The sequence below is a fragment of the Schistocerca gregaria genome, chromosome X (assembly GCF_023897955.1).
Source record: "Schistocerca gregaria isolate iqSchGreg1 chromosome X, iqSchGreg1.2, whole genome shotgun sequence".
Classification (NCBI taxonomy): Eukaryota; Metazoa; Arthropoda; class Insecta; order Orthoptera; family Acrididae; genus Schistocerca; species Schistocerca gregaria.
The window spans coordinates 478,648,816-478,672,380 of NC_064931.1; the positions used below are offsets into that span (position 1 = coordinate 478,648,816).

At 42.0% G+C, this 23,565-nt stretch overlaps 1 protein-coding gene across 2 annotated transcripts in view; it reads left to right on the forward strand.

Annotated features, from left to right (window-relative positions):
* The window catches only part of LOC126298908 (protein FAM91A1), a 148,089-nt gene that overhangs the window by 62,326 nt on the left and 62,198 nt on the right, over positions 1 to 23,565 (forward strand). For both annotated transcript variants that reach the window (XM_049990450.1, XM_049990451.1), the window contains 4 exons: positions 71 to 230; positions 356 to 504; positions 16,828 to 17,026; positions 22,810 to 23,093. In XM_049990450.1, the coding sequence (XP_049846407.1) occupies positions 71 to 230; positions 356 to 504; positions 16,828 to 17,026; positions 22,810 to 23,093 (792 nt within the window). The remainder of the gene's footprint in view (positions 1 to 70; positions 231 to 355; positions 505 to 16,827; positions 17,027 to 22,809; positions 23,094 to 23,565) is intronic.

Below are 23,565 nucleotides of genomic sequence, written 5' to 3' on the forward strand. Positions count from 1 at the left end.
TGATGTAAATTTTCTTGCAAGAAAACTTATTTCAAGATAATTCTCTCATTACCTGTATTTCTTATCACAGGAAGGGCCTTATCTACCTGGATGTTCCTATTGAAGATGATGACTGTATAATTGTACCACCCTTGAAAGGATTTGTAATGAATCGTGTACTGGGTGATTATTTTGAAACATTACTCTACAAAATTTTTGTATCCATTGATGAACATACAACAGTGGGTGAGGTAATTATACAATATTAATATCCCATCACTTACAGTGTTCTACACTAAATAGAAAGTGTATATAAGATAAGTGATTGGTACATCATTACTGAACTTACAAATCTGTTTGTCATTTTTCTTCATAGTTAGCAAATGTACTCCAGATTGATCCTCAGGCAGTAAAAAATGCTGTTTCCTTGTATTGTCGTCTTGGATTTGCGTACAAAAAATGTGTTGAAGATGATCCAGAGGATACAAATGCTATCTGGAAAGCGGGTGATCCTTCTAGTAAGAAGTAAGTAACTGTGGTGGTTAATTTGTAATTAATATGGCTGCTATATTCAGCAATTATTTATAATCTCTTTTCCCCTCCCCACAGCTAGCTGAAGAGTATTAATGTTTCTCAGGATCAGGTAATCAAGAATACAGTGTGTACCTCCATTTAAACTGACACACAGAATTTTTATAATTCCCCTTACAAAATCCGAGGACATATTGAGGACACTGTATATGTGAATTGGAGAAAAATGTTTTTACACTAATGGAACAACCATATAAAATACTATGCTCCATACTTCCAAATCTATTGGGTGAAAGAGCAATTACAATGTTCCACGACTTTGGAAATTAATACATTTCTAACAGATTAACTGTGGTAACGATGTCTAATGCTAAGACACACAGAAAATGTTTATTGTCCATGTAAACGTACACATATAGTGTCTCTTATTGCATTTGCATGGTCTAGCTGCTCGCATTGCTGCCTGTAGATCATGGGGTCCTGGGTTCAGTTTCCAGCTGTGACAGATTTTATCCACTTGGGAATGGGTGTTGTGTTGTCCCCCACAGCATTTGCACAAGTTGCTGAAGTGGCATCAAATAAAATGGCTTGCATAAGGCGACTTAACTATCCCAGAAGGGCTCTCCCAGCTGGCATTGCCATATGATCGTTTCATTTTTTTAAATTTTTTTTAATGATCTGCAGCCTTTTCCACCATTGCAACAGAAGTTATTGTCAACAATTGTTACCACATTAATTGGCTACAAATGTCTTACAAAATAGACATCTTGCTCTTTGACCTAGCAGAGGTGAGAGTGGATCACAGTGTTTTACGTGTTCATTTCTACGGCACAGATACACGAACCCATTGCCAATCCCAGATACAATGTCTTTTTCTATCTGTTCTCTCATTTCCTATGAATTTGCATGGATAAACTAGAAACTTGCTATGCATTCTGCCTTGCCACCAAGACCTGATGAAGAATTCTTGGACTCAGAAGAAACTGGACAATTCTTCTTCAGCCTTTATGAAATATTTGTTATACAGTAATTAAGAATTAGAGCCCTTCGCTGTTAGTGTTTTTGACAAATGAAATTCCCACAGTATTTGTGAACTCCCAGCAGTGATATGATTCTTCTGACTGTCTCTACTACATACTGTCCCATCTGTGTAATACAAATATATTACTGCAATAAAGGGAAGTCCTGATTAAAAATAAACAAAACATCATAAAACAAAAATGTAGTGCCTTTATATGAGAGGTGGTTATTCCCACTAGGGCAGTAAAGCAGAAGGGCCAATTAGAGAAATGTTGTGGAAATTAGTGTGGAGCTTGGAAAGAGGGTGTGAAATTGTGGCAGTAAGGAGGATTGTGTGTGTGTGTGTGTGTGTGTGTGTGTGTGTGTGTGTGTGTGTGTGTGTGTGTCATGGGGAGGATGTGAGATTGGCAGAAGACCCTGAGCAAAGAAGATCAAATAAAGTGAAGTAATTTTACAAAGAAGATGGAGAGATTTAGGAAGACCAAAAGGTGAAGAATGAGATCTGAAAAATAGGAAGGGTCTGGTGTGACATCAGGCTAAGCATGTGAGGCATATAAGTGCAACCACAATTTGTAATATATACTTTTGCCTCTCAAATGACTCAATGGAGATAACTGAGTGAGTTTTAATGGTGCATTATTTTGCAACCCCCAGGCTATGGTTTACACTCTCACAGATCTCACATTTATGTTTGCATGGGTCTGCTGATACCAGGTTTATTGTGAAGGGAAATGTTTGGGAAATATCAAACTCCAGCATCATTCGGACAACCCTTAAAAATTTGCTCAGAGGAGCTGACAAACTGTAAAATGTACTGTATGAACCAACTACCAGATATTCTTGTTGGAAGACTTTCGTTGCAACTACTACAGAGATCAGTGAAAAAAATCATCTCATGCTAGTTGATAGGACAGGGTTTTCATGACCATATTACTTCCCAGAAGCTAGTGATCACAAGAGTCAATGCCTAATATGCAACAGGTATATTTAGTCATGGTAGGACAATGTGTCACTGATTCACTTGGTTTTCCCTTAGACCATTCAGTTGATGACAGAATTAATGTAGATGTCAGTAGAAACATTTCAGCCTATAGCAAAAGTATAATACTGTGGTAAAAGTGTCAAAACAAACCCTTTATATGTCAGCCTCACTCTGAGAAAATCTGGTGAATTTGCTGGATGACGTGCTAATAGTTGTGACATGAATACTATCGGACATTTTTGGGATAAAGTGGAGAAGTTCTAGGTCCAGTCAGTTTGTGACATAATTTGATAACTGGAATTTATTTTAGGAAGAATGGAAAAATATGTTCTTGATCATATCAGACCTCTGTGGAAAGCATTCCTTGGATGTCATGCACTGAAATTGTAGCAAGAAATAGTCCTACATACTGTTGGTAACATAGCTGGAATCTTTTGAATCAACAGCAATAGGGGACCAAAGACTTCTGGCCAAATACATTACTGGCCATTGAAATTGCTACAGCAAGAAGAAATGCAGATGATAAACGGATATTCATTGGACAAATATATTATACTAGGACTGACATATGATTACATTTTCACGCAGTTTGGGTGCATAGATAATGAGAAATCAGTAACCAGAACAACCACCTCTGACCGTAATAATGGCCTTGATACGCCTGGACATTGAGTCGAACAGAGCTTGGATGGCGTGTACAGGTACAGCTGCCCATGCAGCTTCAACAGGATACCACAGTTCATCAAGAGTAGTGACTGGCGTATTGTGACGAGCCAGTTGCTTGGCCATCATTGACCAGATGTTTTCAATTGGTGAGAGACCTGGAGAATGTGCTGGCCAGGGCAGCAGTCGAACATTTTTCTGTATCCAGAAAGCCCTGTACAGGACCTGCAACATGCGCTCTTGCATTATCCTGCTGAAATGTAGGGTTTCACAGGGATCGAATGAAGGGTAGAGCCACGGGTCATGACACATCTGAAATGTAATGTCCACTGTTCAAAGTGCCGTCATTGCGAACAAGAGGTGACAGAGACGTGTAACCAATGGCACCCCATAACATCTCGCCGGGTGGTACGCCAGTGTGATGATGACGAATACGTTCTTCCAATGTGCGTTCACTGCGATGTCATCAAACACGGATGCGACAATCATGATGCTGTGAACAGAACCTGGATTCATCCGAAAAAATGACATTTTGCTATTCGTGCACCCAGGTTTGTCGTTGAGTACACCATCGCAGGCGCTCCTGTCTGTGATGCAACGACAAGGGTAACCGCAGCCATGGTCTCCGAGCTGATAGTCCATGCTGCTGCAAACATTGTCAAACTGTTTGTGCAGATGGTTGTTGTCTTGCAAATGTCCCCATCTGTTGACTCAGGGATTGAGACGTGGCATGCTTGATCCGTTACAAGTATGTGGACAAGATGCCTGTCATCTTGACTGCTAGTGATACGAGACCGTTGGGATCCAGCACGGCATTCTGTATTACCCTGCTGAACTCAGCAATGCCATATTCTACTAACAGCCATTAGATCTCGACCAACGCGAGCAGCAATGTCGCGATACGATGAACCGCAATCGCGATAGGCTACAATCCGACCTTTATCAAAGTCGGAAACGTGATGGTACGCATTTCTCCTCCTGACATGAGGCATCACAACAATGTTTCACCAGGCAACACCGGTCAACTGCTGTTTGTGTATGAAAAATCGGTTGGAAACTTTCCTCATGTCAGCACGTTGTAGGTGTCGCCACCAGTGCCAACCTTGCGTGAATGCTCTTAAAAGCTAATCATTTGCATATCACAGCATCTTCTTCCTGTCGGTTAAATTTCTCATCTGTAACACGTCATCTTCGTGGTGTAGCAATTTTAATGGCCAGTAGTGTAGTATTTCCCTTACTGTAGATGCAACTCCTAATACCCTTTGCATTAGTGTTAACCAATTATAAAGACATCCCTTTCTCATACTATACCACCTCAAACTTGAACAATTCACGGGAGATCCTTTCTGCATCTCCTAAAACCACATACTCCAGCGACTAAATCTTTGGTAATGACCCAAGTTTATAACCCGCCTTGCAACCCTCCCACCCTCTGCCTCTCTCCAGTCTTGTGATGGATAGTTTTTTACCACCATTGGTAGAGCAACATATGAAGCCGTCATCTGTCAACTATCAAGTCTGCTACGGCAACTTGAAAACATCCTGCAAGGACTGGGTAATAAATCAACTGGCCATATGTATCAGATGCCACCTCCAAACTGGGCTTCAGATCAGAAGTAACCTTTTAGTTTCAGATCGTACTTATTAGGATATCTCACTTACATTATTAGAATCCCTCCCCCATGCCTTTTTCCTCCCCATGACCAGTTCCTCTTTCTGAATGGTGCATTATGGAACTATCCATGTCATCGTGTTCTGCATTCCAAAATCCCCTTTGAGCTGATCCTCTTTCTTGTTCTTTTAATCACTGTTTAACATACTTATGAAGTGTGACAGAATGAAAGCTGTTGAATGAAACTGTATAACAACACATATAGGTAATAAATCTATTGGTAATGTAGCCTAGACCATCTAATAATCTTTTTTACTGAGCAAAGTGGTGCAGTGGTTAGTGTACTGAATGTTTAGGAGAAGTGATGTTAAGATCTGTGTAAGGTTATCCAGATTTAGGTTTTCCATTTGTTCACTAAATGATTAAGGTCACTGCCAGGATTGTTTCTTTGAACAGGACATGGATGATTTCCTTCTCCATCTTGCCATCTGAGCTTATGAGAAGTTTCTGATGGCTTCAGTGTCATTGGGATGCTAAAACCTAACCTTCCATTATAGTCTTTAATAAGCTACGCAAAGCTAGTTTAAACTTACCAGCATGAATCTCATAAAATTTATTTCTTGGATATACCAATGCTTTATTATTTTTGTCATTGTTATTGCTGTAAGATGATTTTATACATAATTTGTTTTTATGCTCCTGAATGAGAGAGAAGATTGGCTATAGTTTTTATTGGAAGGCAAACCATATTGTTCTCCTCAAATAGTGAAATGAATAAAAAGTATCATTTAAGTAAGTGGTTACTTGTGTATTGCTGAAGCATGAACAGTTGGAGTGCCACTGACAAACACACAAATGAGAAAACATAAATTGATTTTGCATCTTTTGAAGTTTATAAATCTAAGGGTTATCATCTCTACTGTTAATTGTTATTACAGTGATACTCCCATGAGCTATACTGCATGCAATTTGGAGTAGTGGTTTGTGTCACTGGCTGGTGTGCTGCATGTCACTAGTTCAAATCTGATCCTCAGCAAATGTTTGTTATTTTGTATTTGTCATCTCTAGAAGGTTCTCAAAATTTTGCTGTTTGTAATGTTTGCACATTCTGCAATGTTAAACTTCGTGTCTGCATAAATATCAGCACTCTCCTTCCAGGAGGCAGGTCGGTTCTGGCTCTACGGTGGTTCCAGTGTTAAATGTTTTACTTTATTGACAACCCTGCTTTCAGATTTGGACTTGATTGTGGTTATGACATGACATTGTTTGGTGAAGACACCGGGTAGCTCAGAACATGTACATCACCATGCCTCTAATTAGGCAACGCAAAGGTCATTGGCTACAAGGACAGAAACAGATTACAAACAGTACTGTTCCCCATGTCCATATATTCAGTGGACAAATGGATTCTTAGTCAGCAGTACATTAGCTACACATCAGACATCCATCATAGTTTTCTAGGGATGTTGATCAGGACCTGACAAAACAGCAGAATGGCTTCAATAGAGGTGTCAAATATAACAGGAGGCATGGCATGATGTGATTGGCAAATGTATACTTTTACTTGGGCGGCACAGCCCAGCAGCAGTTTGAAAATAATGAAGAGAAGCTTGATAGATGGGACAAATTCAAGGCCGATCTGAATAAAAAATTTGGTTGATAAATAGCAACAAGTCGACTTCGTGGAAAATCAATTGAAGAAGAGGGCCCAACATATTGGGGAAATGAAATAGCCTTAGATGCATAATGTGTTGACAATATGCCACAATGTGATTCCAAATATGACAGATGTGACAAAATCTCACACTTGATGAAAGGAATCGCAGAAGGCAAGTAAAAAGCAAGCTCTTTTAGTAAAGTATGTCACAACAACAGAGAGATTCATCAGGTGGTGCCAGCATGTCAAGGAAAATAGAAAAGAGTTCCAACAAAGAACTTGTTGGATGAAGTCCGTCGCCATACCCTATCTGACATCCTAGTCTGCTTATAAGGGGCCAAGTATTTCGCAACAATAGACATGAAGAGGCTACTGGCAAATCAAGGTCAATGAGGCGGACTGGAAAGGCTGCCTTCAATGCCATTTGCACTCTGTAATGCTCCAGCCACCTTAGAGTGTATGATTGGCAACCTTCTTTGACACCTTCAATGGACAATGTGTCTTCATTGTCTGCATGGCATTGCTGTTTTATCAAAGACATCAGAAGAATGTTTAAGCCGTATCAAAACCACATTGAAGTGTTTTCTGACTGCAGGCTTCCACCTGAATAAGAAAAAGTGCCTCTTTATCGCCCAAGAAATAAAAATGTTGGGGAACCTAAGTTAATGGCAGTGGAGTGCAGACTGATCCAGAGAAAATAAGAGCAGTCACAGATTTTCTGCCCCCAGGTTCTCTCTCTCTTTGGTGGCTGGCGGGTTCGTGCTTGGTTACCACAGGGCACCAGCCTTTGCAACATCTCTTCCCTTCCATGCTGTATGTCTATCCTCTTGCTATTCTTTTTCCTACCTCTTGGGGAAAATGTCTGGGGTGTTTTTGGGAATGTTCCACATTGTTTGTAGCTGACATAAGAACAGTCATACCACTGTTTTTTCATTCCTTTTCCCTTTCCTTATTACCTTCTCACAGCCTTGCTGTGCTTTGACATTTTAGGCTCCTCTTTTTCATCTTCCTCCTCCCTGTGCACTCCTGAAGGCTAGCCCACTCGTCTGACATGCAACAGGTGACTGGGTAATGCATAATTCCCAGCCCCCCTTATCGACAGGTAGGGTTCACACATACCCCCTTGTATAGGCCAAGTCCAAGGAGGGTGATTGTCTGTGCTGTTACATTCCCAAATTGTGGATTGGTCCCTCTGTCAGGTGTTCGGGAGGTGTGACTTGAGGTGTAAACAACCACATAAGGCAGTTGTGTCCCCTTGTGAAAGGAGCTCACAGTTGGAAGAAGCATGCCATTGGAGATGCTGGCAATCGTGGGGTACATTCTTGCAATGAGCCACTCATCATCTTTGCAGTCCACATCTACCAAACGTAAATGGAATGAAGCTCCCAATTCAAAGATCCTCCCAGCTGCACGACAGTTCCTCATGGTTCCATGTACTGAAGATGGTCAGTCCTTTGCAACAATAAATACATTTCTAATTCAGAAAGTTGTTGATTCAGTTACTGGCCCTGTGAAATCCTGCTCTTGATACACAATGGCACTTTGCGTTTGTAGACTACTACTGATTCTCAAGCACAGCAACTGCTTGCCGCTTTACTGCTCCATGGCTATCCTGTTAATGTTGAGGCCCATAGAACTCTGACTTCTTCCCATGGTGTTATTTACATTAGGCTGCTCGATTTTCTGACAGACCAAAATCCAAATGTCTGATCAGGGTGTCATTACCGTCCATCGTGTGATGAAAAAGGTAGATGCGTCCTTAGTGCCCACACACACTCTTTTTCTCATCTTTGATAGAGTGGTACTTGTGTCCAAAATCAAAGCAGGCTGTGAAATTATCACAGTCCGACCGTACATTCCAAACCCGATACACTGCTACCAGTGTCATCATTTCAACCATTACCAGATGTGTAATCTGTGGTAGGTTGGCTCATGAGGGCAATTGCTCACCTCCTTCTCCCCACTGTATCAACTGCAGTGGCAACCATGCCGCTGCCTCTCGAGATTGTCCCGTGTATCTTGATGAGCAGGCTGTCCAGGAAATCTGGGTAAAGGAAGAAATACCGTACCTGGTCGCTCGCAAGTGATTGGCAAATTGCAAACTCTGCATTGCAGTGTCTGGCACTTACTGTACTGTTCTTGCTGTATCTCGCTCCATGAAGGACATGGCCACCCAGACATGTGACCTCAAATTCAGCTCTGAGGTTGTGAAATCTCCTAATGTCATGGTAACATCACCGTCTCTTTGTCCAGCTGTGCAAAAAGCCATCAAACTCTCACCTCATTGGGTGAAGTCACCAGCTGCACAACTGGCAGGCTGGAAAGGACAGAAGTAATATTCTCGTGAAGACTTCCTTCATCCCTCCAGCCAACCAACTCCTGAGTCTTCCTCTGGTAACCAGAAAGGCTTGAAGAAGTCAAACAAAGACAAATAGTCTTCTCCCTTGCTGACTAGAAGATCCTCTTTGACGATGTCACCACATGATACCCTCGCCCGGCTGGCCTCTGTGTCACCAGTGCGCACCACCAACTATTTTTCTGTGCTGGACTTCGCAAGCTGACAGCAGAAGAAAGCCGATGCTTCCGTAGACACAACGGAGCAGGATCCTCCTGCCTCTGTGCTCTGTAGCAGTGAGTCTTCACAGGCTGGCTATTGGCAGCTGCTGAGGTGACACCCCTTCATTTCTTCCTTGTGATGACTCACCTCCAATAAATGTTCATGGCCTTTGATCCAACAAAGAGGATTTACAGCTGCTCTTAGAATCACAATGTCCAATTGTTCTCTGCCTTCAGGAAACATAATTGCATTCTCATGACCACTTTGAGCTTTCACATTTCTTCCCAGTCTGGTTTGACCTTCCACCTGAAGTCAGCATTCCATCTCATGGGGGAGTCATGCTGCTCATATGGGATGATGTTCAGAGTCAACCCATCTTCCTGACTACCTGTCTTCAGGCTGTTGCAGTTCACCGTTTCCTTCTTAACGTAACCTTTTCGCTTTGTACTGTTTACATCACTCCATCACTCGATGTCACCAGGACAAACTTCCTCTAGCTTATTGGGCAGCTACCTCAACCCTTTCTGCTGCTTGGTGGCTTTAATGCCCACCATCCTCTTCGGGCTCCTCGCAGAACCTGTCTGAGAAGGGCCCTCTTGGCTGACCTTACCCAGCTTAACACCTTCAGCGTTAACACAGGAGTGCCCACGTTCCTTTCAGACTCCTCTCTCACATATTACCATTTGGACCTATCCTGCATTGTCCATCGTCTCGAGTGGTCTGTTCTCTCTGACATATACACGAGCGACCATTTCCAGTGTGCTGTCCATTTGCTGACTCATACCCCACCTCCGTACACACCCAAATGGCAGCTTACTAAGGCCAACTGGAGGCTTTACTCCTCCCTGGTGGCCTTCGATGAACAAGATTTCCCCAGTTGTGATGACCAGGTGGAGTATCTTACAAACGTCAACCTTAAACGCTGCAGAATGTTCCATTCCTTGCTCTTTTTCTTTTCCATGTGTCCTGGCCCCTTGGTTGACTGAGGCATGGTGTGATGCAATTCACCTTTTTTTTTTTACAGTTCCACTCCCTCTTCCATTATGTGGGCCAACCTCTGAGGGCTCTCTGTGTTTTTAACTGTCGTCCTACGACGGAAAACTACATTTGTTATAAACAGATGCGTGCACAGTGTTGTCGCGTTCTTTGGGATAGCTGGCATGCTGGATTTCATTCGCTTGTGGTTTTTTTATTTTTATTTATTTATTTATTTTTTTAAACACTTCCACTCCCTCTTCCATTATGTGGGCCAACCTCTGAGGGCTCTCTGTGTTTTTAACTGTCGTCCTACGACGGAAAACTACATTTGTTATAAACAGATGCGTGCACAGTGTTGTCGCGTTCTTTGGGATAGCTGGAATGCTGGATTTCATTCGCTTGTGGTTTTTTTTATTTTTTATTTTTATTTATTTATTTATTTATTTTTTTAAACACTTCCACTCCCTCTTCCATTATGTGGGCCAACCTCTGAGGGCTCTCTGGGACGAAGATCCATTCCCCAATTTCTACCCTGACAGTAACAGACAATGTCATTGTGGATCCTATTGCTGCCTCCAACACCTTGGGCTGCCATTTTTCTGGAGATTAAGAGCTGATCCCACTATCACCCTGCCTTTCTCCATTGGAAACAAGTGGAGGAGACCTGGGTGATACCCTTTGCTTCTCTGAATTGTGAGTGCTGCATTTCCACCTTTACTATGAGGGAGCTAGACACTCTCACTTCATCCCGATCCTCCTCCTCAGGGCCAGAAGCTGTTCACATTCAGATGTTACAGCACCTTTCTCTTGCTGGCAAGCACTTCCTGCGTAATACATACAACCACATCTGGGCAGATGGCAAGTTTCCCAAATGCTGGCGTGAAGCCACTGTCATTCCCATACCTAAACACCTTCCTTCTAGCTATCACCCTATTTCTCTCACCAGCTGTGTTTGCAAGGTGATGGAATGTATGATTCATGCCTGGCTGGCATGGTGGCTCAGGTCTCGCAATTTAGTAACCACTGCACTGTGTGGATTTTGAGCACGACATTCTGCAGTTGACCACCTCATCACTTTTTCCACCCACATAATGAATGGTTTTCTGTTGAAATCCCAGACTGTGGCTGTTCCCCCCCCCCCCCCCCCCCCCCCCCCCCCCCCCCCCCCGAGTTGGAGAAAGCCTACAACACCTGCTGGAGAATTGGAATCCTCTGTACTCTCTACACGTAGGGCTTCCGTGGACACCTGCCATGTTTCTTGCTGGAATTTTACCGAGTTTTCAAGGTTCGTTTGGGTTCTGCCTTGTCGGACACCTTTATTCAGGAAAACAGTGTGCCTCAGGATTCCGTCCAGAACGTTGTCCTCTTTGCTATTGCCATTAGCCCTATAATGGCCTGTGTCCCGCCGGGTGTCTCCTGCCCACTTTTCATTGACAGAACCGTTTGTATGCATTTCTGGCAGCGTGATTGGTTTCTTCCACCATCTTTACATCTTGGGCCTCTCGCTCTTCTTTTCATTGAAACTATGAAATTCCTGGGGCTCGTGCATGATAGGAAATTTTCTTCGTCCTCCAACATGTCTTACCTGAATGCCATCTGTATGTGGTCCCTCAGTGTCCTACGGGTCCTCAATGGTACTTCCTGGGGTGCAAATTGAAACACCCTCCTCCGTTTGTACTGGTCCCTTGTCTGTTCGAAACTAGACTATTGATGTTTCATTTATGCATCTGCATATCTGTCCCTCTTATGCCGTCTCAATACTATCCACCATCATGGCATCCATTTGGCCATTGCTGTCTTTTACACTCGCCTGGTTGAGAGTCTGTGTGCAGAAGCTGCCGAAATACCACTGTCCTACTGCCGTGACTTTCTCCTCAACAGATATCCATGCCATTTGTCTGCCATGCATGGCCACCCTTCCTATGCTTCCTTCCTCAATGACTCCTTTGATTCCCAGTATGGGGCGCATCCCTCTTCTCATTACCTCATTGAGTTCGCTTTCAGCTCTTGCTCCGGCAGCTTAACTTGTCGCTCCCTGCAACTTTCCCAGTGGGTGTGAACCCTTTACCGCCTTGGCTTGATGTGATGCCCTGTGTTCACCTTGGCCTTCGTTCACTTTCTAAGGACACTACTCCATCTTCACTTTATCACCTTCACTTTAATGACCTTCATATAGCATTTCGCAGTAGTACCTTTGTATATACTACTGGCTCTGGGACTGATTATGATGTCAGGTGTGCCTTTGTCATTGGCACCGACATTTTTTGGTATCGGCTTCCAGAATACTGCTCAGCATTTACAGCAGAGCTCTTCACACTGTTTCAGGCCATGCAGTATATCTGAAAACACTTTTCAATTGTGTCATGTGCTCGACGCTCTCAATGCCCTTCAAAGCCTCTGTGTGCTGCACACCATCCATCACTTAGTGCAATGGGTCCAGGAAAGCTGTCACTTGTTCACTCTTGATGGAGCCACTGTGATGTTTATGTTGGTTCCTAGTCACATCAGTCTGACAGGAAGTGAGGCCGCTGATGCTGCTGCCAAGGCTGCAGTTCTCGTACCTTAGCCTGCTAGTTTGTACACTTCCTCCGATGACCTCTGTGTTGCCGTCTGTCAGCAGTTACTGTCACTTTGGCATCACCACTGGCCCTCCCTTCATGGGAAAAAGTTCTGGGTTATTAAGCCTCTCCCAGCAGCTTGGATGACCTCATCTCAGCATTCTCGCCGTGAATATATCATTCTAACTAGGTTGTGTATTGGGCACTGCCTTTTTAGCCATCACCATTTGATAAGTGGTGCTCCATCACCACTTTGTGCACATTGCACCAAACTTTTAACTGTCCACCATTTCCTGACAGAATGCCCTTTCTTTTTGACTGCTCACATTCCCATCTGTGTTTGCCATCTGAGTTATCGGCTGTTTTAGCAAATGACACGTGGGCTGTCGATCATGTCTTACTTTTTATCCATCGTAGCAATATGGAAAAGTCCATTTAATATTTAGTTCTGGACCTCCATTTCTCTATGGCATATTTTATAGACCTTTCTCCACATCCCTGTTTTTAGCTGTCTTCTCTTCCATCAGTAGGGATTGACGTGTAGTCATCATTAACTCTTCTTATTGTCTTCGTGTTTTACAGTTTTGACATGGGCGCACATGACCCTAGTTGTTTGTGATGCAAGAAGTTTTCTTGGAATGTGCTCGTACTACTGGTGATTGCTGAAGAACTTCTGTAATAAGGCACATTCCTTTCAAGAACTGCTGCAGAGAGATGACAAATTTTCTCAGAATGAGGTGCAAGAAAGATCTTTTCTTATCCTTAGGAGGTGGTGACATCATCTCCAGTCCTAGCATTGTATGACAACAATTCTGAGATGAAACTTCATACTGACATTAGTGGTTATGAGGTAGGTGCAGTTCTACTCCAGATTCAGAAAGTTACTGAAAAGGTGATAGCTTATGCTTTCAGAGTACTCTCCAAGTCTGGAATGAACTATCTACAACCAAAAAAGAGTGCCTTGCTGTTTTTTGGGCCATCAAGTTCCATCTCTAATAATTTGGCAAACCATTTGCCATTGTGATAGACTACCAGTCTCTATGCTGGCTAACTAGTGTGAAGGATTCGCCGTGTCAACTGGTAAGAGGAGTGCTAAGGCTTCAGGAGTACAGTGTCACAGTGATATACAAAACTGAACACAAATGCAAGGACACCAATTGTGTTTCAAGGAATCCTTTAGCCGAACACAGCAGTGTGAATGAAATCTCAGTCATCACTGCATTAAATTACTTTCATGCTGAACAGGGGGAAGTTCCAACATTGCTGAAACCTGTAAAGCTTTAAAAATGAGGATCAACACAAAAGACAGTTCCAGTATTTAGACAGAACATTGTATAAGAGGAATTATGATCCAGTGACGCGGAAATTGTTGCTTGTGTCCCAGCTCATTTACAGCCAGCAGTACTGAAGTATTTCCATGGCGTTTTGACATCTAGTCAACCTGAGATTCTTGAAGACTGGACTGAACAGATACAGGTATCATTGGCCAGGTCTCTATCAATCTGGTACACTATGTGTGCCACTGTAAAGAAGCACATGCTGCAATTACCTCTAGGGCATATCATATCAAATCTGTCTGCAGCATCACCATTCGATCAGAGTTAAATCGCCCTCTTGTGAAGGTTCCTGGAAATTGTTGGATAATAGTGTGCCCCAACTATTTCAGTCATTATGAGGGCAGCAAAGTACACACATCAAAAAAAGTTTTGCAACAGAGGGTTCCGGAACCTATACAGAAAACTGGAATAGAGATGAACATAAACATCATTTCCGCCCTTTTTACTGCTCATGAAAACCACACATTGCACATTGTACCACCATACAGGGAGACCTTCAGAGGTGGTGGTCCACATTGCTGTACACACAGGTACCTCTAATATCCAGTAGCCTGTCCTCTTGCATTGATGCATGCCTGTATTCGTCATGGCATACTATCCACAAGTTCATCAAGGCGCTGTTGGTCCAGATTGTCCCACTCCTCAACAACGATCTATCCCAGGCATGCTCAATGCTGGCCACTCTAGTCGAGCGATGTCATTGTCCTGAAGGAAGTCAATCACAAGATGTGGACGATGGGGGCACGAATTGTTGTCCATGAAGACAAATGCCTCGCCAATACGCTGCCGATATGGTTGCACTATTAGTCAGAGAATGGCATTCACGTATCGTGCAGCCATTACGGTGCCTTTCATGACCACCAGTGGTGCATGTCAGCCCCGCATAATGCCACCCGAAAACAGCAGGAAACCTCCACCTTGCTGCACTCGCCGGACAGTGTGTCTGAGGTGTTCAGACTGGCCAAGTTCCCTCCAAACACGTCTCCGATAATAGTCTGGTTGAAGATGGACCTTGCCATGGATGTCAGGAGAAAAGTTGCGCATCATGCAGCCTATTGCATACAGTTTGAGTCGTAACAAGGCGTCCTGTGGCTGCCTGAAAAGCATTATTCAATATGGTGGCATTGCTTTCAGGGTTCCTATGAGACATAATCCATAGGTAGCGGTCATCCACTGCAGTAATAGCCCTTTGGCGGTCTGGGCGAAGCATGTCATCGACAGTTCCTGTCTCTGTATCTCGTCCGTGTCTGAACAACATCGCTTTGGTTCATTTCAAGATGCCTGGACTTTTCCCTTGTTGAGAGCCCTTCATGGCAAAAAGTAACAATGTGGACACGATCGAACTGCAGTATTGACCATCTAGGCATGGTTGAACTACGGACAACACGAGCAGTGTACCTCCTTCCTGGTGGAATGACTGGAACTGGTCGACTGTCGGACCTCCTCCATGTAAGGCGCTGCTCATGGTTGTTTACATCTGTGGGTGGGTTTAGTGACATCTCTGAACAGTCAAACGGGCTGTGTCCATGATACAATATCCACAGTCAATGTCTATCTTCAGGAGTTCTGGGAACCTGGGTGACGCAAAACTTTTTTTGATGTGTGTCGTACTATCTGCTGAAGCTCCGGAAACTACAAGGTTCTTTCTGGAAGACATCATTTAGAAAAACAGCAGATGCCATGCAATTGTCTCTGTTCATGAATATGATTTCCAGTCGAGACTAGTATCAGAAGTAATTTCACATTGCAATATCACCTACAAAATGACTACTGCCTGCCACACACAAATGACGTCGCAGAACAGTTTATGGCAGATACATTGATGTCGGAGGTATTGGTATTCAGTACTGTCTGATATGACATTTGTGTATAATACAGCAAAGCAAGACATTAAACGCTTCACACTATTCTTTCCGCTCCATGGCCAAAATGAGAATGGATGCACTGCTCCCCTTTCAACAAGATGATATCCAGGTTGACTATGTGAAACTTGTCGTCACTAGAACCAAAGAAGGAAGACAGCCGGTCCACATTCTGTTCCGTAGATGCCCACGAGAAGGATCAAGAATGCAATAACATAAAACACTGCCCAAACAGATACAGTGCAGGAGACTTGATATAGGGCTTTACATCTACATGGAAAGTGTGAGTATGGGAAAAGTTACTAAAATGCTATTTTGAGCTGCATCATATCCTTCGTTGTTTATCGGCCATCATATACAAAGTTGACAATTATGACACTTCATCAAGATGACAAAAATGTAGAAATGTCGTCCATCTCCCCCATATGAAACATTACTACAGTCATGAGGCACAGATTGATGTGGGCTTCTCGTTTAAGAAAATTGAAGGCTTGCTTGTTGATTGCAAAGCTTCGACAAGAGGGATTACCTTTGATGTTCATCATAGTGAGTAGGATGTGACAGTGTGACCTGAACAAGATAATTATCCAGCCCTGCAACACAGGATCTAGATCTAGATCTAGATATAGGTTGCTGTAATCGGCTCAGTTGGGAACTTCTGAAGGAGCAGGTTGTTGTGTTTCTCCATGAGGAGGAGCAATGCCATGAGCTGTGCTGCAAGCTCTGTGGAGTAACAGTTAGCATTACTGGCTGGTGTGCTGTGTGTAACTAGTTCAAATCCAATCACTAGCAAATACTAGTTCTTTAGTATTTATCATTTCTAGAAGATATATGAAATTTCTTATGTTTGTATATTCTGGAATATTCAGTAGCAGCACTCTGACCAGGAGGCAGCTCTGTTCTGTTTGTATATTGGTATCTGTAGTAAACATGCATTCAGTGGTAAGTTTTGTACTTCATTATTGACTTTGCTTTCAGATTTGGACTTGACGGTGGTTATGATGTGACTCTGTGTGTGTGCATTTAATTTGTGTATTAATCTAATGTAGAAATATTGTAGCACAAAGATTAAGCTTTAGTGTTATTTCCAGGAGCATATCAGTAGAACCAGTACCTCTTGACCTGACTTCGCCATTTAGTGAAGCAGTTACAACACCCACTGATGATGCATCAAGTGGTACAGAAGAGGTCGAAGCAGCCTTCTTATCAAACCAGCCACGAAGTATGCGCATTGCCTTCCTGTTTGATTCAACACTAACTGCATTCCTCATGATGGGCAACTTATCTCCAGTGAGTGCTGCCTCTAATTTATCCACAGATTTATTCAGGTAAAGAGTGTGTGGCTGGAGAAATGTCAGTGCCATTATTCCCAGTGAAAGAATAATATTTTCTGTCATCATTTAATGTCCCTAACAACCCTGGAAGTTGAAAAGAAACTACATGGTTGGGCATGTGGGGTGCACCAATAATTTAAAATAATGTGCATTTCACCATAAAACTGTACTGTGTTATAAGCAATTAAAAATCCCCAGTGTTTGAATACTTTCTTGAAAAAAGCATGACACAGTTTAAGAGCATGTTTGTTTCCTTTCAGTTTGCTGATAATATTAATTGAAAACTTCTTTTAAAAGCCAAAAGCTGCCACAAAAGAGACAGTATTTAACTGATAACTCAGTATTTTGTCTTCTCAACCAATAACTCTTTGATAACATGTTTACTTCAAACAGTAAAAGCTTAGGCTCAATTCCTTTTGAGGATGCAGATCATGAATGGAACTGACATGCTGACCCTCTGTTTGCCTGACTAGCGAAAAAAAAAAAAAAAAAAAATTATTTGTTATCATCACTTTACTTGACTCTGCATGGTCTGATGATGCAGTGTGGAATGTTTTAATTGGCATAGAATTATGTTTATCAGTTAGTTAATGCACTTTGACTGCATGTATTTATGTCTTTTATTACATCAGACTGATGTTATCTCCTATTAATAGTAATGCTCAGTTGCTATGGGGTCTTCAAAATGAACAGTATACACTTCTGGAAATGAAAAAAAAGAACACATTGACACCAGTGTGTCAGACCCACCATACTTGCTCCGGACACTGCGAGAGGGCTGTACAAGCAATGATCACAAGCACGGCACAACGGACACACCAGGAACCGCGGTGTTGGCCGTCGAATAGCGCTAGCTGCGCAGCATTTGTGCACCGCCGCCGTCAGTGTCAGCCAGTTTGCCGTGGCATACAGAGCTCCATCGCAGTCTTTAAGACTGGTAGCATGCCACGACAGCGTGGACGTGAACCGTATGTGCAGTTGACGGACTTTGAGCGAGGGCGTATAGTGGGCATGCGGGAGGCCGGTTGGACGTACCGCCGAATTGCTCAACACGTCGGGCATGAGGTCTCCACAGTACAACGATGTTGTCGCCAGTGGTCGGCGGAAGGTGCACGTGCCCGTCGACCTGGGACCGGACCGCAGCGACGCACGGATGCACGCCAAGACCGTAGGATCCTACGCAGTGCCGTAGGGGACCGCACTGCCACTTCCCAGCAAATTAGGGACACTGTTGCTCCTGGGGTATCGGCGAGGACCATTCGCAACCGTCTCCATGAAGCTGGGCTACGGTCCCACACACCGTTAGGCCGTCTTCCGCTCACGCCCCAACATCGTGCAGCCCCCCTCCAGTGGTGTCGCGACAGGCGTGAATGGAGGGACGAATGGAGATGTGTCGTCTTCAACGATGAGAGTCGCTTCTGCCTTGGTGCCAATGATGGTCGTATGCGTGTTTGGCGCTGTGCAGGTGAGCGCCACAATCAGGACTGCATACGACCGAGGCACACAGGGCCAACACCCGGCATCATGGTGTGGGGAGCGATCTCCTACACTGGCCGTACACCTCTGGTGATCGTCGAGGGGACACTGAATAGTGCGCGGTACATCCAAACCGTCATCGAACCCATCATTCTACCATTCCTAGACCGGCAAGGGAACTTGCTGTTCCAACAGGACAATGCACGTTTCGCATGTATCCCGTGCCACCCAACGTGCTCTAGAAGGTGTAAGTCAACTACCCTGGCCAGCAAGATCTCCGGATCTGTCCCCCATTGAGCATGTTTGGGACTGGATGAAGCGTCGTCTCACGCGGCCTGCACGTCCAGCACGAACGCTGGTCCAACTGAGGCGCCAGGTGGAAATGGCATGGCAAGCCGTTCCACAGGACTACATCCAGCATCTCTACGATCGTCTCCATGGGAGAATAGCAGCCTGCATTGCTGCGAAAGGTGGATATACACTGTACTAGTGCCGACATTGTGCATGCTCTGTTGCCTGTGTCTATGTGCCTGTGGTTCTGTCAGTGTGATCATGTGATGTATCTGTCCCCAGGAATGTGTCAATAAAGTTTCCCCTTCCTGGGACAATGAATTCACGGTGTTCTTATTTCAATTTCCAGGAGTGTATTTGTGTCACTTAGTAGATCTACTTTAACTGTTCACCAGCATCATGTTTGCCAACAACAACAACAACAACAACAGCTACTAGCATTGGGTATTGTTACTACAGTAGATGGTTACAAAAGCTGTAGTTAAGATACACAGTAAATTAGTATCACTCTTTCATGTAGGAGATGTGGGGGAGGGGAGTACATTACACTACATTTTTATGTTTCAGTAACCTGGAAATGTTACTGTTTCGAAAGTACCTATTCAGTTTCAACTAAAAGTCATCAAAGTTTGTAATGGGTGTTTAAAATATGATATATAATTTAAAAAAATCATAGATGCATGTATCTTCCTGTTGAGTAACACAACAAATGAAATATTTATTTATCATTGTTAATTTGTAGATGAATGTTTGAAATTTGCGAGAACAGCAAATAAGTCTGCACTCAATCTTTTATTGGATAATGGGTCAGTGGCTGTTCCTAATTTATGTGTAGCAACAAGACAATCAGCTTTGTGTATTAGTTTTATTAATTTGCGGCTGGGTTTGGTGATACAGAGAACATATCAGTATGAAAATATTCTTTAACTGAATTATACTGAACCAATTTACATCATACATGTGCATGTGACTATGCTCGTATTAAAACTGTAAAAATCAACAGCTACTGATAGTACTCCACTGCAACATATGTGAAATAGCTGCTAAAAGCGAAATAACCTACACCTTCTCATTAATATGTATATACTGCTCTTGCTGAGGAATACACTTGTGGTGTAGGCTATTTGATGGTAACAGTTATTACAGATATTTTACAGTGGAGCACTATCTGTAGCTGCCAGCCGCAGTGGCCGAGTGGTTCTAGGTGCTTCAGTCTGGAACCGCACAACCACAAAGGTCGCGGGTTCGAATCCTGCTTCGGACGTGGATGTGTGTGATGTCCTTAGGTTAGTTAGGTTTAAGTAGTTCTAAGTTCTAGGGGACTGATGAACTCAGATTTTAAGTTCCACAGTGCTCAGCGCCATTTGAACCATTTTGAACTATCTGTAGCTGTTTCCTTTTGCAGTTTTGATACTAGTATAGTCACATGAATGCATGTATGTAGTATAAATTGTTTCACTCTAATTCAGTTAACAAATAGTGTGATATTGATAAGTTTGCTGTATCCATCTAGGCACCTGTCAATTGTGGTTGTGCTTGTTTTTTTTTTTTTTTTTTTTTTTTATTGAGTTGTCATCAGAAAATTTGGCAGTGTTGAATATCCCCCAAAAGTGAAGTTCTTTACTTTTTAAGAGAGACAAAGATCACATAAAGAGAATTTTCACATCATACTTCACTGTTGATGTCTTATAATATTTTTACTGACAAATATGACAGGGAGAGTACCTTGGCTGTTCACAAACTGAATCCTGAAAATTAACTCACCAAATAATTTACCATTTATAATGCAGAGCTACTCAGGAAGAGGTCAAATATCACTGCTAAGAAATCCATCATCTACAATGATTTCATGACTACCATTGAAGCTATTCAGCATACATACTCATCTGAGAAATGTATCTTGATACTCTGATTCTGTTGGGGAATTCGGGGAAATTATTTAGTCGATAAGATATGACAGGTAAGATGACTGTAGGAGAGCCACAGTAGCACAATGTGTGGTCCACTACATCCCATCACATGAGTGTTAAGGTGCTGTGTTGTGTCATTAGGAGGCATATCCTCTTGAACATCAGGTTAGGAAGAGAAGGATATCAGCAGTTGAATACCTTTTGTTAAATGGCAACAAATGGAGACATGTTTTTGATGTTTAAAATATCTTAGTCATGTTCACTGAAAGCGAATTCTCCTGGGTTTGGAAACTCAAGTTGTGTTACACATTTTGATAGAGGGATTTGGAAAGAATGCCTCTCAATAGACTCTTGTTTCATAATATTATTTGGGTAATATGTAGAATCTGCTGATGAAAACACAAATCCAAAGAGATTGCAGGTAAACATGTAAAGAAAGAGAGAGAAATGAATTATTAGGAATGTGACAACTTTGGAGTGGCAGTTGCACAATGGCACACAGTCAGTCTGAAAACTATTTTTATTTTCAGCCTTCAGAAATGTTCAGCTATGAATAAGTATTTGACTGAGTCATTCGTAACCATTCTGAAGAGAGCTAATGTCTTTGGTAATAACGTGTGTTAATGTGTGATGTCAAGAAATTGTGATTAAATTGAAATAAGACTTGAGAAATATGAAATGTTTATAAATTATTGTTGTGTATGTTCTATAGTATACACTGTAGAATATATCCAATACTGTGCTTATCATTTATAATTATGAAGTTGTTCTACCAAGAAGTGACAGAAGACTCAGTTGATGGAATATAAAAGAACTGTAGAAATGTATTAGTTGATGATAAACCATTACTGTTGCCTATTTGTAGTATTCAGTGGTACAAGATATTCAAAGAAAGCTGAAAGTGTGAAGATCATAGCAGGATTGGGGGCAGACTCCCATTAGATATAGATTTGGAAATAATGATCATTTTCTCAGTATATATTATTATACTTGGGGAATAGGTCAGCACAGTGAAAATATGGTACATTACATTAGCCAAAACATCTTTAAATAAGAAAAAGACGGGTAAAATTTTGACTCGTAAATATCACATCTTGCTTTATCTGGTTTTTTTTCCAAGGAAATTATATTATAATCCAATCACAAAATGGCAAAATTTCTAATATTAGGGAACAAATATGGAATATCTTATTGTATATAACCCACAAGCTCAAATAAAGTAAGTGGTTATGTTTAAAAAATAAGAACACTATCATGAATTGTGTTGTATCAACTGAAATTGAAAATGGCAAAAGAACCAGCATTTTTTGGAGAAACTGGAATTGTAGGATTGCATTACTCCAATATATGACAGACATTCCAAGAGCAGACAGACATAGAATTCTTTCTGTTCCTGTATGTTCAGTATAGTTTTGCCTCATTATTCTTCAAACACAACATTTTCTGCTATCTGGATAGTATTATTTTCTACTGTTCTTAATATCCAGGGTTCCTCACTACCACAAGTAAGGCATTTAACTCAGATTCGGGAAATGTGAGATTCAAATACCTATTCAACCTTCCTAACTTAAATTTGCATCAGTTTCTCCAAATGCTTCAGATGAAGGGCAGGCTCATTCCTCCATTAAGGCCATGACTGATTTCTCACATTATCCTTGTTCAACTGACCTCATGTTCCTCATCCATTTTTTTCCTTTTCCTGTTCTTGTCTACATTCTCTTGTCCAACATCTGACTGTTTTGTCAGTCCTTGCACTTTACTTACATTCCCAAATTATTGCTTCCACTAATGTCTCTCCATCTTGCCCCCCACCTCCATTTTTTTCTGATTAGTGTTATATGAAGCTAACTATTAAACATCTTTCATCTCAACACTTCATTTCTGTATGCTCAAGTCAATTTATAGAATTTATTTTAGTTTTGGAGTTGCACTTATAGTGGTCCTGCATAAAAGAATAATATATGTCAAGAGTTTGCATTACTTGCACCATGTTCTACTACTTAATGACATAAGTTGTATCCTTCTGTGTGTGTTTACTGTGTGATTTACTTTTTTACTTTAGGGGTTGAAGAATCACGCAGTAACCATGTTTGAAGTGGGGAAGCTATCTGATGAATCACTAGATAGCTTTGTTACTGAACTAGATAGCATATCAACAGTGGATAGTGAAGGTGAAGCTCAACGATACTTTGAACATGCCTTCAATTTACGTTCTACCATTGGATTTTTACGGAGCAATCCTGCCATGGGACAAGATCTGAACTTGCCTCTAGATCTGGTACGCTGTGAAAGCTTGCAGTCTTTAGATCCTGCTACCTGCACTCGCCTGCTTGTTAAGAATTACAGGTAAATTCCATATAAAGTTTTCTTGTGCCTTCTTTAAGTTATGAAAAGTGAAGTGTTAATTAAAGTACAGAATTGCATGATCTCTAATGTATGGATGTTACACATTAACATAAACACAATTTGGCACATAAAAACAGCTTCTGCTTACCAGGTACAGAAACATTATCTGGAGCAGGCCTGACATGCACATAGATCAAAAGATATTTTATATTGTAACCTGTTAGAACTTGTAAATCATTTCCTTCTTTGTAAACAGAAAGATATAGCATGAAATGGAAAAAAAGTACAAGAAAGCTGATGAAACTGCTTTAAAGCTACAAGAACCCAAGGTTTTAATGTTCTCTCTTTTTTCCTCTGCTTTCAAAACTAGTAAGCACATGTTATTCAACCCTCAAATGCTTCTGATACCTTGTGTACATTGTTCAGCCAGTAAGCACTGCAAATTGTTGCAGCTAATGAAATTTCCTAATTT